Source organism: Physeter macrocephalus, chromosome 1, assembly GCF_002837175.3.
Source record: "Physeter macrocephalus isolate SW-GA chromosome 1, ASM283717v5, whole genome shotgun sequence".
Lineage (NCBI taxonomy): Eukaryota > Metazoa > Chordata > Mammalia > Artiodactyla > Physeteridae > Physeter > Physeter macrocephalus.
The window spans coordinates 77,042,195-77,054,932 of NC_041214.2; the positions used below are offsets into that span (position 1 = coordinate 77,042,195).

General features: G+C 48.9%; 1 protein-coding gene across 5 annotated transcripts; it reads right to left on the reverse strand.

Annotated features, from left to right (window-relative positions):
* Positions 1–2,335: 2,335 nt before the first annotated feature.
* ABCF3 (ATP binding cassette subfamily F member 3) lies at positions 2,336–12,647 on the reverse strand. 5 transcript variants are annotated; one of them, XM_055084165.1, is made up of 18 exons: positions 12,550–12,647; positions 12,326–12,448; positions 11,894–12,160; positions 11,501–11,581; positions 11,353–11,412; positions 11,195–11,251; positions 11,060–11,082; positions 10,894–10,949; positions 10,571–10,771; positions 10,394–10,470; positions 8,364–8,408; positions 8,151–8,283; positions 7,467–7,555; positions 7,271–7,362; positions 6,963–7,095; positions 6,738–6,825; positions 3,525–3,561; positions 2,336–2,926 (listed from the first exon to the last, which is right to left on the reverse strand). In XM_055084165.1, the coding sequence occupies exons 3-18, from the start codon at positions 12,064–12,066 to the stop codon at positions 2,664–2,666; spliced, it is 1,608 nt and encodes a 535-aa protein (XP_054940140.1). In that variant the 5' UTR covers positions 12,067–12,160; positions 12,326–12,448; positions 12,550–12,647; the 3' UTR covers positions 2,336–2,663. The 5 variants fall into 5 exon arrangements, with proteins under 5 accessions (XP_054940140.1, XP_054940142.1, XP_028347516.1 ...); XM_028491734.1 differs by lacking the exons at positions 2,336–2,926; positions 3,525–3,561 and adding an exon at positions 6,186–6,649; XM_055084167.1 differs by lacking the exons at positions 6,963–7,095; positions 12,550–12,647 and having other exon boundaries at positions 2,717–2,926; positions 12,326–12,408.
* Between the last annotated feature and the right edge of the window lie 91 nt (positions 12,648–12,738).

Below are 12,738 nucleotides of genomic sequence, written 5' to 3' on the forward strand. Positions count from 1 at the left end.
AGTAGTTGTGGCTTGTGGGCTCTAGAGCTCAGGCTCAGTAGTTGTGGCTCACAGGCTTAGTTGCTCCGCGGCATGTGGGATCTTCCCGGGCCAGGGCTCAAAACCATGTCCCCTGCATTGGCAGGCGGATTCTTCACCACTGCGCCACCAGGGAAGCCCTATACAGCAGGTTCTTATTACTTATATATTTTATACATATTAGTGTATATATGTCAATCCCAATCTCCCAATTCATCCCACCACCACCACCCCTTCCCCCTTGGTGTCCATACATTTGTTCTCTACATCTGTCTCTACTTTAAAAAAAAAAAATAAATCTATTTATTTATTTTATTTATTTTTGGCAGCATTGGGTCTTCATTGCTGCGCGCGGACTTTCTCTAGTTGCGAGGAGCGGGGGGCTACTCTTCGTTGCAGTGTGCAGTCTTCTCACTGCTGTGGCTTCTCTTGTTGTGGAGCATGGGCTCTAGGCTCACGGGCTTCAGTACTTGTGGCACGTGGGCTCAGTAGATGTGGTGCACGGGCTTAGTTGCTCCACATGTGGGATCTTCCCAGACCAGGGCTCAAACCTGTGTCCCCTGCATTGGCAGGCGGATTCTTAACCACTGCACCACCAGGGGAGTCCTGTATCTCTATTTCTGCCTTGCAAACCAGGTCATCTGTACCATTTTTCTAGATTCCACATATATGCGTTAATATATTTGTTTTTCTCCTTCTGACTTGCTTCACTCCGTACGACAGTCTCTAGGTCCGTCCACGTCTCTACAAATGACCCAATTTTGTTCCTTTTTATGGCTAATATTCCATTGTATATATGTACCACATCTTCTTTAACCATTCGTCTGTTGATGGGCATTTAGGTTGCTTTCATGACCTGGATATTCTAAATAGTGCTGCAATGAACACTGGGGTGCATGTGTCTTTTTGAATTATGGCTTTCTCTGGGTATATGCCCAGTAGTGGGATTGCTGGGTCATATGGGATGTCCACTCTAACCAGTGTGAGGTGATACCTCATTGTAGTTTTGATTTGCATTTCTCTAATAATTAGTGATGTTGAGCAGCTTTTCATGTGCTTCTTGGCCATCTGTATGCCTTCTTTGGAGAAATGTCTATTTAGGTCTTCTGCCCATGTTTTGATTGGCTTGTTTGTTTTTTTAATATTGAGCTGCCTGAGCTGTTTATATATTTTGGAGGTTTATCCCTTGTCCGTTGATTCATTTGCAAATATTTTCTCCCATTCTGTGGGTTGTTTTTCGTCTTGTTTATAGTTTCCTTTGCCGTGCAAAAGCTTTTAAGTTTCATTAGGTCCCATCTGTTTATTTTTGTTTTTATTTCCATTACTCTAGGAGGTGGGTCAAAAAAGATCTTGCTGTGATTTATGTCGGAGTGTTCTTCCTATGTTTTCCTCTAAGAGTTTTACAGAAGACAACATCTCTCTGCTTCAAGCTTCTGTTCTATAAAATGAGGATAACTCAGCAGGAGCCACGTAACACGAGATTATTGAGGAGACAAGACTGAAAGAGAACATTTGTGAAAGCATTTCTCAATGTTAAAAATGCTATAGCATGGGTTGATAAATATTTATTCTAACTTAGGACTTCAAAGGTCTCTCTATATACAGTACAGCAGAAATCCCTTCCAAACCATCCATTTATTTAACATAAAGAGAAACCTAGAATTACCAACAGGGCATGGCCTATACATGTTATTAGAATGGGCTTTAATTGCACAGTGATTTCTACCTCAGCGGGTGCCAGGCAGAGTCTCACACTGCATTCCTGCTTTCTGATGCTTGGGTCAGCAGATGAGGAGGACTATGGGGTGGCCCTCCTGGGGCCATCATCTTGATGATGGCCTGGAGTGCTTGTGTGCGTTATGTGCGAGTCTGCGTGTCTCCACAGGAGCCTCCAGGCTGCTCTCCTATCACTCCTCCCATGAAATGACACCCTTTGGATCCATGGCAATTTACAGTGTACAAAAAATTTTATTCAGTTTACACAAGACCTTGTCTTATTTAATCCTTCCTCCTACCCAAGAAGCGGGCAAGACAAACTGCGTTATGCCCATTTTATGGTTAATAATTTACTCAGGAGAGGTTGATTTGCCTAAGATGCCATCAGTGGTAGAGCTGGCTAATCCCAGTGCATGACTTTTCCACTATACCACAGGTATCGAATCATTTAATGAACTATTCACTGAGCACCTAGCGTGTGTCAGCCACTGTGCCAGGACCTACTCATCAGCTTGCTCTCCCGAGAGAAGCTTCTTCAGGTCCCCCACCTCCCACCCCCCACCCCATGCAATTAATGATGAGTTTTAAGTGACTGAATTAACAAACTCTCACTATTCAGCACATGGTGCTAGGAGCTGAGCGATAGGGCAGTGTGGCTACTCAGAGATGTGCTCTAGAGCCAGACTATCCTGAACCCCTCACACTATGTCAACTCCGTTTCCTCATCTATAAAATGGGGATAATAACTGTGCCAGTTCGTAGGGCTGTGAGGGTTGACTTAGTGCAGGTAAAGCACTTACTATGGTGCCTACTACATAACGAGAGCCCAATAACTATTAACTGTCATTATTTCATTAACATTGTCATAAAAGAAAACAAGGAGACATTTGAAAAAAAAAACCTGGCCCCTTTAACTGTCTTTTTTTTTTTTAAGATGATGTTGGGGGTAGGAGTTTATTAATTAATTTATTTATTTTTGCTGTGTTGGGTCTTCGTTTCTGTGCGAGGGCTTTCTCTAGTTGTGGCGAGCGGGGGCCACTCTTCATCGCGGTGCGCGGGCCTCTCGCTATCGCGGCCTCTCTTGTTGCGGAGCACAGGCTCCAGACGCGCAGGCTCAGTAGTTGTGGCTCACGAGCCCAGTTGCTCCGCGGCATGTGGGATCCTCCCAGACCAGGGCTCGAACCCGTGTCCCCTGCATTAGCAGGCAGACTCTCAACCACTGCGCCACCAGGGAAGCCCTAATCTGTCTCTTATGTCCCAAAGCTTTGCACCTCCACCTCCGCTGCTCTGACCCCATATCCTTAGGGCGGGGTTCCGGTCATGGCCTGCTTGTCTCCTGGCCTCTGTGCTTTCCTTCTCCAATGTCATTCCCTACTTCTTCTCAAATAATTTCCCCCAAATATTCACTTCTCAAGCATTTTTACTGAGCAGCTATGTATGTGCCGGGCACAGTAGTGGTTGCTGCGATGAGCTTTCGGGAATGAAGGACTTGCCGCACTAGCTGCTGAGCACTGACTGATGGCAGCAAGTCCTCAGCTGTCACCACTTAGGGGTAACTGCCTCAGCTGAAGGAAACTTCCTCTCCCAATGTCCTCACAGCTCCCTCTCTGGTGGCAGCCAGCATCCAGAGACTGTTCAACTCAGTGGAATAAGGCCGGACCCACTGCCTCAACTCAGAAGGTCCCTGCCAGCTCCAGAATGTGGGGTTGGCTGAGGCCTTCACTGGGCCTGCATCAGTACTCAACTTCACCCTCTGCTCAATCTGGATCACCTCCCCCCAGTAAACATACCAATCTCCTCTTCAAGCTGCTTCCCAGGAAACTCAACCTGTGACAGGGACAGAAGATGAAAAGATGAGCAAGCCATGGTCTGGCCTTCAAGGATATCAAGGCAAAGTGGGAACTACAACCCTAATAATGGCAAGCAGCTTACAGTGAGGGACACACAAAGTGCACTGAAGCCCACCTGGAGGGGGGCGGGGTTGAGGGGAGTCCATCACTCCAGGTGGACCCCGTGGGATTTCCCAGACTCCAACATCCAGGCTGCACACCCAGGCTGGTGCCGAGCTGTGGTGCGCTGATGTTGACGTTGTTTGGTTTGCATCTGTGGGTGAGCCAGGCCCAGGCCTGGGGAGTGGCTCTTAGTAGGAATGTTTTGTTCTAAATGACAAACTAGACAGGGGCATGGCTAGTGAGGGTAAATAGCCCTTTCTCTACTTGGCTAAAATTTGCCTGGAAACCAGTGAGAACTTACCTAAATGTTGTCTACATCCGACGAATCTCAAGATGGCAATTCCACATTGAAATAAACAGTTCTCTGACTGGCACATTCAAGTGCCTTGTAGACTTCTATGGAGGAACCCATGACCCTTCTGCACCCCTGCACTCTTCCTCCCACAGGGGACCAGCCAGGTTGCCTGAGAAGGTGCTGGTGAGTGTGGTAAGGCCAGCAGAAGCAGGGACGGCAGGACTTCCATGAAGACCCTACAGACAGGCCTTTTAACCTGGCCAGCTCCTGACTGGCTTTAAGGCTCCAGCAGAAGAAACAGCTTCCCAATGGCTGGGGTTGGGCAGGCTCTCCATAGTGTGGAAAGGGTAGCTTCCCCCACTGTGTGTCCGATTCCTCCCTTCTCTCTGCCCTGTGTTTTCTGGAGAGGACATGGCTGACACTGCCTTCATTTTCTACCCATCAGGACAACCAACTTCTCCCAACTCCCCACCTCTAATCCCCCAAAATTCACCTTACACACTTACTGTAGGGTCTTTCTCAACTGCTGCAATTCATTCATCCCAACTTTCTGAAGGCCTGCAGTAGGCCTGTGTTGTCATATATACAGGCTCTTACATAATGGAATCATAAAAGTGGGAGCCAGCTTAGAGGCCATAAGAGCCCTTCTCTAGAGAGCGGTGGGGCTAAACAGCCCCAGAGGCCAGGAACTATCAGAAGGCAGCCTGAACTATTAAGAAAGTTTTTCCTTCTTTTGAGCCCAAACTTGCCTACCTCTAGAGTCATTCAGAAAAAATTGACTACTTCTTCATATGATGGTCCTCCAAATCATAGAATGGTCACAGAGGAATCCATTTGAGTGCTTCTGTAGGTGCCGAGGAGAAGGTGTTCAAAAAGGCCAACTTGTTGTGGCTACCCAGCTAATATAGGTGACCCCTCCTACTACCAGTAATAGGGCTGGGATTTGATCATAGATTCAACTTCAGTGCTCTTCATACACAAAGCCACCTCCAAAGAAACAGATTCTGCCACAGAACCTTCAGCAGCACTTCCAGGGACTCTAAAAGAATTGGGAGAACTCAGACAGGGACCACAAGCTGGTAAGGGGTGAAAGGTCTGAGAGTCTGGCAAACAGGCAGGCACAGACCCTACACCAGCTAGCCCCAACTGGCCCATCTGCAAATCTGAGGTTGGAAGAGAGTGATGGGGCCTGTGAGAAGGCTCTCAGAACTGTGAGGGTGCACATGGCCACAGATGCGCCTGGAAGAACACCTCCTGAGGACTCCTGAGAGGAAAGCTGAGGAGGCAGGAAATTAGTGACCCTTCTGCTGGCTTCACAGTCCATCAGTGCAGAGCCTTCCTGGCTTTATTCTCCTTTCCCCGTGAAGAGGTGTCTCCTCCCTGGCTACCTATACCACCATACCCTCAGCAGCTGGGCTAAGATTCCTTGGTTGAGCTTTGTGACGACAATTCTCCATGAAGCCAACAAGTTCCTTCTGTTGACGCTGGTTTCTCCACTGTCTTTAGAAGCAAAGCAATGTCTCTATTTTAGTGTCTTCTGCACAATTACATATAGCAGCTGCATACCCGGGAAACAGTATTTATAAATCATACTACTTCTGTTAAACAACTCCCCTCCCCATTTAAATACTGGTTAATTTGAAACCAAAGGGTTCTCTTTCTTCACCTCAGACCCCATTCTCAATTCCCTACTTCCCAGGCCCCTCCTACGTGGTTAGGGGAAAAATAAAGAACATGAAACCACCCAAGCAAAATGGGGACAAAGACAGTTTCTCAGTTTCTCTTTGGCCCTGAAGGGTCCAGATCAGAGAAGAAGGGTGAGCCTGGGCCAGAGACCACTGGAGAAAGCAGTTGGCAAACCATGTTTGAGGCCAGGTTACAGAATTAGTTTACTCTCTCAAGCAGGGGGGTTGGAAACAGCAGAACCCAGACCCCTTCAGCTGAGGCTGAGCCCGGGCCAGAGGGAACAGCACCGCAGTGATGTAATACGCCGCCCTTCATCACTAGCTCGGTCCACTGCAAGGCCGACCCCCAGCGGCTTCAATGACATCTCTGCCCAGAGGCAACATTGATACTGCCACGGCCTCCTCCACATGACCGACACAAATGCCACAGGAAAATGCCAAATCAGAGAGCCTCCACTCCTTAACCGTGGGCAAACACTGTAGCCCCGTGCCAGGGAGTAGCAGAGGCGAGGCGAGGAAGATGCAGGGAGGTTTAATTTACATGTGGCCACTCAGAGCCCAGTCGCAGCTGGGGCAGTGGGGGAGAACCTAAAATCCCAGAGGGCACCCCCACTCCCTTCCTCTTGGAAGACCAGTCCTCAAAGACCCTTAGGTGGGGCTCCCTGGGTTGCGCAACAGGGCGCTCCAATCAAAAGGAGAGATTTAGGAATAAGGCTGTCCCCAAAGTCGGGGGAAGTCCGTGGCCGGAGATGGTTGCCTACGCGGTGGCCCAGGGGTCTGAGAGACCAGTCCATGTCCTGGGCACAGTCCTCAGCTTCGTGGCCCTAGAGGAAGCCCTCACGGCGGAACTGTTCCTGGAGAAGAGCTCGGTACTGGTCAAATCCCCCCTCGACCCGGGTGACGCCGCCTCCTTCACACACCCACAGCTCTCGGCACACCAGCCGGATGAACCGTTCATCGTGGGACACCAGAATCACACCACCCTGAAAGACAGGAGACTGGGGGCACTCAGGGGGCCCCTAAGGGGTGCTGAGGCCTGGGAAGGAGTGGGCAGTGTGAAGGCACACTCACCCTGAAATTGTTGAGAGCGCGGCCCAGAGCCTCAATGGTCTCCATATCCAGGTGGTTTGTGGGTTCATCCAGAATGTAGAAGTTGGGGCTGGAAGGCAGAACCCAGGAAGGTGGGAAGTTATGGGGGCTGGGAGAAAAGGAACTCTGATACGAAGGCAAGACAATCATTTTCCATTAGGAAAGAGTGGGAAAGGGGAGGGAAAGCTCTTGAAAAGGAGGCCTCACCAGGGCATGGTCATCTGAGCAAAGGCCACCCGGCTCTTCTGGCCCCCAGACAAGCTGGCAACAGGGCGCACGGCCAGTTCTCCAGAGATGCCATACCGGCCCAGCTGGTGACGGTATTCCTCCTCAGGCCGTCCTGGAACAGGCCCCACCCCACCGTGTGGGTTCTCGGCCCAACTCCCTCCCTTCACATTCCCCCCAGCCCCACCTCCAATGCACATGTCCTCACACCCTGAGTCGGGGGGCTGCTCAGCAACCCCAGGTGGGCGTCAGGCCCAGCCCTCCTTCCCCAACTCAAACCCTTGACGCACCGGGGAACTTGCGTGCCAGCAGTTCCACAGCACTGACGTTCAGGTCCAGCTGCTCCACGTGGTGCTGGCTGAAATAGCCAATCTTCAGATTCCTGCAGGCAGACGGAAAGGTGGAGAGAGGGGATGGAGGGCAATGGCCATAAAAGAGTGTAGCTACAGCATAGGAGGGTTCGGAGAGCGGCGATGTGGGCCCTACCTGTGAGCATGTCTGATGCCCCGAACAGGTGCCAGATCCCCCATAAGGAGCTTCAACATGGTAGACTTCCCAGCCCCATTCTCCCCAACCTGTAAGAAGTAACAAGAGAATGTAAAGAGCATCCTTGTGCGGGATACAGAAGTGGAGGAGATGAGAATGGGTCTCAGCTAGTCCCAGGGACTCCAACAACTAAAAAAATATTTTTAAGGAACTATAGAAAAAAATGAAGGAAGATGTAAAAGGGACCAATACTCAAGTACCCACTAAGTGCAAGGGAATTAATTCTCCCAATAACCAAGTGAGTTAGATATTATCTCCATTTTAAGGATGAGGAGACTGCTTAGTAACCAAGCTAGGAAATGGCAGAGTTAGGATCCGAAGTCTGACCCTGAAGCCCATGCTCTCTCCTCTATGTTCCACAGTTTGAGGAAACTCAGAGCTGAGACCAGTAAGACAAAGTACTGCTCTAAGTATTTACAAAATACCACATGCCAGGCTCTCCATCTATGCCGCAGAACGGCCCTGTGAGGCTGGAGGAGGGGCCGGTACAAGTATAGCAAAGCCCTCAGCCCAGGCGCTGACTCCTACTCCTGGGGACCTTCTCCCCCATGCGGCCGATCCACACCACATACGGGGTGGGAGAGTCCAGTCCCAGCTCACGAAACAGAGAAACAGCAACCATACCACACAGATGCGGGATTCAAGATCAGCAGAGACGGAGAGACGGCTGAAGATGACATGCTTTGGGTCGTAGTAGAAATCCACTTCATCTAGCTGCAGAATTGGTGGTGAGAATTTCTCAAACCCATCGGGGAACCTGCAGGAGGTGGGGGTGAGGAGCACGAGGGCAGCCAGAAACAAGAGCTTCCCTACCTGCCCCTCTGGCCCAGCACTCACTTCATCACTACCTCCAACTCCTTGTCCACGGGTTTCAGCTCCGGTCTGAGGAGAGAGGAGACAGACTAGATTTAAGATTTTAAAAAATAAATTTGCTTTTATCACACAAGTAACATACATGCCAGAAAAATAGGATTCTTTTTTTGGTAGTTTTTTTGTCTTCCCTGTTAATATACTGTGACGTATGTTTCAAGGTCACAAAATCCTAAGCCTTATGATTTTAAGATCCCCTACCACCAGCACATCCAGAAATGTTGCTTCAAGATTAAACCTCCAATGCTCTCCTGGGTATGTATCCGAAAAAAATGAAAACACTAATTCGAAAAGATACATGCACCCCAATGTTCACAGCAGTATTGTTTACAACAGCCAAGATACAGAAGCAACCTAAGTGTCTGCACATCCACAGATGAATGGATGTATATATATATAATACAGACACACGCACACATATAATGGAAAACGACTCAGCCACAAAAAAAGAATAAAATTTTGCCATCCGTAACAACATGGTTGGACTTGAAGAATATTATGCTAAGTGAAATAAGGCAGAGAAAAAAAATACTGTATGATATCACTTATAGGACGAATCTAAAAAATAAAGCTAGTGAATATAACAAAAAAGAAACAGACAGATATAGAGAACAAACTAGTGGTTACCAGTGGGGCGAGGAAAGGGGTGGAGGAGCAAGATTGGGGTAGAGAATTAAGAGATACAAACTACTATGTATAAAATAAATAAGCTACAAGAATATATTACACAACACAGAGAATACTGCCGATATTTTACAGTAACTATAAATGAAATGTAACCTTTAAACATTGTGAATCACTATGCTGTACACGTGAAACATATAATATTGCATATCAACTGTACCTCAATTTAAAAAACTTCCAATGCTCAACACCATTAGTCATTAAGGAAATACAAATCAAGATCACAATGAGATATCACTTCACACCCACTAGGATGGCTAAAATTCGAAAGACAGATAATAAGTGTTGGCAAGAAGGCAGAGAAATTGGAACCCTCATGCATTGTTGGTAGGAATGTAAAATGGTGCAGCTGCTTTTAAAAACAGTTTGGATGGCTTCCCTGGTGGCACAGTGGTTAAGAATCTGCCTGCCAATGCAGGGGACACAGGTTCGAGCCCTGGTCCAGGAAGATCCCACATGCTGTGGAGCAACTAAGCCCGTGCGCCACAACTACTGAGCCCACATGCCACAACTACTGAAGCCTGCGCACCTAGAGCCCATGCTCTGCAACAAGAGAAGCCACTGCAACGAGAAGCCCGCGCACCGCAATGAAGAGTAGCCCCCGCTCGCCACGACTAGAGAAAGCCCATATGCAGCAACGAAGACCCAACGGAGCCATAAATAAATTAAATTTTAAAAAAATAAATAAATAAATAAAATAAAACAAAATAAAATAAAACAAAACAGTTTGGCAGTTCCTCAAAAATTTAAACATAGAATTACCATGTAACCCAGCAATTCCATTCCTAGGTATGTACCCAAGAGAATAGAAAACACATGTCTACACAAAAACTTGTACACAAATGTTCATAGCAGCATTATTCATAAGAGCCAAAAAAGGGGAAATAATCCAAATGTCTACCACCTGATGAGTCAACAAACGAAATGTGGACTATCCATACAACAGAATATTATCTGGTCATAAAGAGGAGTGAAAAACTAATCCATGCTCCGACACAATGAACCTCAAAAACATTATATTAAGCGAAAGAAGTCAGACACAAAAGGTCACATGTACAATTCCATTTATACGAAATGTCCAGAATTAGCAAATATATACAGACAGAAAGTAGAATGATAGTTGCCTAGGCCTGGGGGCAAGATTAACTCTCCAAGAGCAGTAACAGAATACCCTGCCTTCCTGCAGGGGAGGAAATTAAAGTTGGTTTGTAGAAAAGGGGAGATCTAGAATGGGAGGGCAAGGGGTGGCCCACAGAATGAGGGAAGAAAATAAGAGACATGAGTCAAAGCCTGGTCAGAGACACCGTACTCACAGCTTCTCCAGCATCTTGAGTTTACTCTGCACTTGAGAGGCTCTGTTGGCGTTGTAGCGAAACCGGTCAATGAAAACCTGCAGGTGGATGAGTTCAGGTACTGTTCAGCTGCCTCGCTCCCCACAACTCTAGTACCCATGGGATGGGGCAGGTCCCCAGCCCTGCCTGCTCCCACACCTGGATATGCTGGCGATATTGCTGCTGGGCCTCATATTCACGCTGCTGATTGAGCAGCCGCTCCTGCTTGCTCTTGATGAAAGTCTCAAAGTCTCCCCGGTAACCATCCAGCCGCTGGCTGTGCAGGTGGATGATGTCTGTGGCTATGGCATTCAGGAAGTTGCGGTCGTGGGAGACGACCAGGATTGTGGAGGGCCACGTCTGAGGGGGGGGGGGGGTCACAGGATGGCAGGCCCAGTTTGGGAGGGCAGTCAGCTCCCAGACCCCAACGGTCTTGGAGACAGACCTTTCCCAGACTTACTCCAGCACCTGTAGGCACTCACCTGCAGGTAATTCTCCAGCCACAGGATGGCCCTTACATCCAGCATGTTTGTGGGTTCTGGAAAAGTGGAGGAGGACCCGTTTAGGATAGAAGGGCTAGAGAACTGGGAACTTGGATGATGGCATGCTTTTGCACCCCAAAGTCAGGGTGCCCCATTTCAAACTCACCATCTAACAGCAGCAGATCTGGCCTATGGAAAAGAAGAATGCAAGGATTGAGGTTTTAGGCCAGCGACTTGTTGCCACCCCCCAAGATCCAAGCCCATTCTCTACAGTATCCATACACAGGCCCAGGAGACTCACCTAGCAAACAGAGCCCGGGCGAGGGCCAGTCTCATCCTCCAGCCACCTGAGAACTCCCTAAAGAGAGACAGAGCTGCGTCACAAGGGCGAGTGTTCACAAGAACAGGCAGAGGCAGAGCCAATAGTATTCAGAGCCAAGAATCGTAAGGGCCACTCACCGGGTGGGCTGTTGCTGCATTTTCGGGGTAAAGCCAAGCCCAGCAAGAATGACTGATGCTCTAGGAGTGAAGAAATTAAAGAACCTGGTTGGAATAGGTAACAGAAGGGAAAGATGAAATCTGAAGAAAGGAAGGGAATTTTAAATACCTGGCAGGTGCTTTGTCAGCCTCAATCTCCTCCAACTTGGCATAGATTTCTGCCAGCTGTGCAGCTTCTGAGCCCTCGGCCCTAGGAATGGGGGAAGAGCAATCAGCCTGAGTGGGCACAGTCTACTAGTATATCCTGCACCCCAGGACATCTGCAAAGCAGGCCACTGGCTGCCTTGTTGCCGGGACAGGAACAGAGCACAGGAAGGACTTGCTCACAGTGGTGAGGGCAATGGGCACTGTGCCAGGAACAAGGGATTTACAGCCCCACAGCGCCAAGTTCTAAGCTCTGCTGCCTACTAGGATGGGCACACGAACTGTGGACTGTGCCAGCACGGCAGGCACTCTGTGAAGCACAGCTGCTGCTGGTCAATCCCTCGCCAGGAGCCCTCACCTGCCAGCAGCAATCTGGGTGCTGAGCTCCCGCTCCCGATGCAGGAGATCTTCTCGCACAGTGTCACTCTCCAGCACACTCTGCAGGGCAGGGGTGTCGTCTCCAGCAACCTCCTGCTCCACGTGCAGCAGGGAAATGTGGGCTGGAACCCGCAGGCTCCGGGTGGCCAACATCTTCAGTAGCGTCGTCTTCCCTAGTCCATTCCGACCCACCAGCCCATAGCGGCGGCCCCATGCCAGGTTCACATCTGCTCCAGCCAGCAGTACCCTGCAGAGGTAGTAAGAAGGAGACAAAGGGTACTCGAGAGTTAGTTGCATAGCAAGTTTAACAACAGAAACCTAACTATTTTTAGACCCATCTTACCTCTCCTAATTCTCCTTTAACTGGAAAAAGGAAAATGTCACCCCCGCTCCCCCACAGCCACTCTCTCACCTATCACCAAAAGACACATCAAAGTTCTCAATTCGCACATCGTAGGATTTGTTCTTGCCAGATGATTCCAACCGACTCTCCTTTCTGCTGCCTGCCTGGCTGGCTGATGCCTCTTCCAAAACTCTTTTAAAGGGAGAAATGGATGGCTTTTAGCACTCCCAAGCACCCTTCCATCCCAATAGAGACTGCTCTGCTCTCTTCTCAGCTCTTCTCACTAAACTCACAGAGGGCTGCTGGTCTTGAGTGTGTCCTTCTCTGAGCGCTTCTCCTGCTTTGCCTTCAGTCGAGCCTCAGCTTTCTCTAGCTTCTTTGCATTCACTGTCTAAGAGTACAAACACAACCATTTCATCCTAGGGTATAGGCTCGGAGACTCAGTAAAAGACAATCAGAAATCCCCCAGGAAGATACTCCAA